This window comes from Apis dorsata, unplaced genomic scaffold, assembly GCF_000469605.1.
Source record: "Apis dorsata unplaced genomic scaffold, Apis dorsata 1.3 scaffold_813, whole genome shotgun sequence".
NCBI lineage: Eukaryota > Metazoa > Arthropoda > Insecta > Hymenoptera > Apidae > Apis > Apis dorsata.
In genome coordinates, this window is record NW_006263951.1 from 26,080 (window position 1) to 27,469 (window position 1,390).

A 1,390-nucleotide genomic window follows, 5' to 3' on the forward strand; every position below is an offset into this window, starting at 1 on the left:
CACGGTCTTGTCTTTTCGATTAGCTATCTGAAGATCGATCCCCTCCGACGGATCGTCTCCTTTCACGTAGGTCGGGCTGGTGTTCAACTGACTGGTGCTGCAACTTCGGAACAAATTCTCCTTCTCGCACGTTTTCAACCTGTCCTCGATGTTCTGGGAGCGTCTGTTGCCTCTGGCCGAGTTCAACATCCCCGTCGAACCCATGCGGATGAAGAAGGATTTGAAGGGCGAGGGTGATCTGTGAAACGTACCTCCGGGTATTCTCTTCTCCAGTTTGCTTTCCAGCTTCCCGTGCTCCGCCTGTAGCGGTTTCTCCGTTTTCGAATTTATATTGTTGTTATTGTTGTTGTTGCTCGCTGCGGCCATGTTGTTGTTGTTCCCGCTGTTCCCTGTGTCCGGCCTCTCGGAAATTGAGCAGATCGTTTCGCGGGAACCAGCCCGACGGAACGAGTCTATCTTCTTGCTCATCCTTCGACCCCACACTCCGAAACTCGAGCCTGAAAGTAACACGAGAATTAGACAGATTCACGAATTCGATTAATAACAACGCTCTTCTTCTTCTCCACGTGGAAAAATTTAACAAATATCCTCCACAAGATCCTTTTCTCTCTTATTATCTTCGTCGATTAATCGCGACCCAATGACTCCCCCTCCCCAAAAAATCAACGACATTCAATTCTAATGAAACAATTTCTCGACTTGACGACGATGGTATCATCACCTTCGAATCTCCACACGGATTCGAAAAATTTCAAGGAATTTGAAGCCTCGGGCGTTCAGCTGCTCGAGGTCCCGGGCAACCGGGCAGAAGAAGAGATACCGGACCATCTCGCGGTACGAAAAACCATCCGTCGGCATCCTTATTCGCGGTCGACATATGGTCGCCCCCGAGAACAGGTAAAAGGAAGTCTCGAGTATGCAGAGAGCAGGTCGAGACGATGGTTCCGCGTATTTTGGGACTACTTTTTCGAGGTGTCAGCCGTCGTCGGTTAACGGGGCCGGGCCATTCGCTCCTATACGATGGGGAACGATTGTCAGGCTGCTCAGGTATCGGGTACACGTGTTTTGCGATAACGCAACGGAGAGGGTTTGGCTTCGTGATACGACCTCGTTAACCCGCTGCCTTCGCAGCGTTTTCTTTAATGCGAGCTGTTCGCGCCACACTTCGTTATTTAACCGTTCGAGACGACGTGATAGATGGCGTATATATATATATATATATATATATATATATATATATATACTTTGGACGAGATGGTGAAACGATGGAAACGAGGTATTAAGTATCTCTTAAGGTTGGGTTTTAGAGAGGTTGGGTTGGTAGGTCAAGGATTAATTGGTTAATGGAAGTTAATGGAAGTGGAAACGAGGGAGGATGGAAAAAACGTTG

General features: G+C 48.1%; 1 protein-coding gene across 1 annotated transcript in view; it reads right to left on the bottom strand.

The window, feature by feature from the left end:
* Positions 1-1,390, bottom strand: part of LOC102672997 — a 105,668-nt gene that overhangs the window by 5,600 nt on the left and 98,678 nt on the right. The window contains exon 5 of the mRNA XM_006623069.2: positions 4-497. Coding sequence (XP_006623132.1) covers positions 4-497 — 494 coding nt within the window. The remainder of the gene's footprint in view (positions 1-3; positions 498-1,390) is intronic.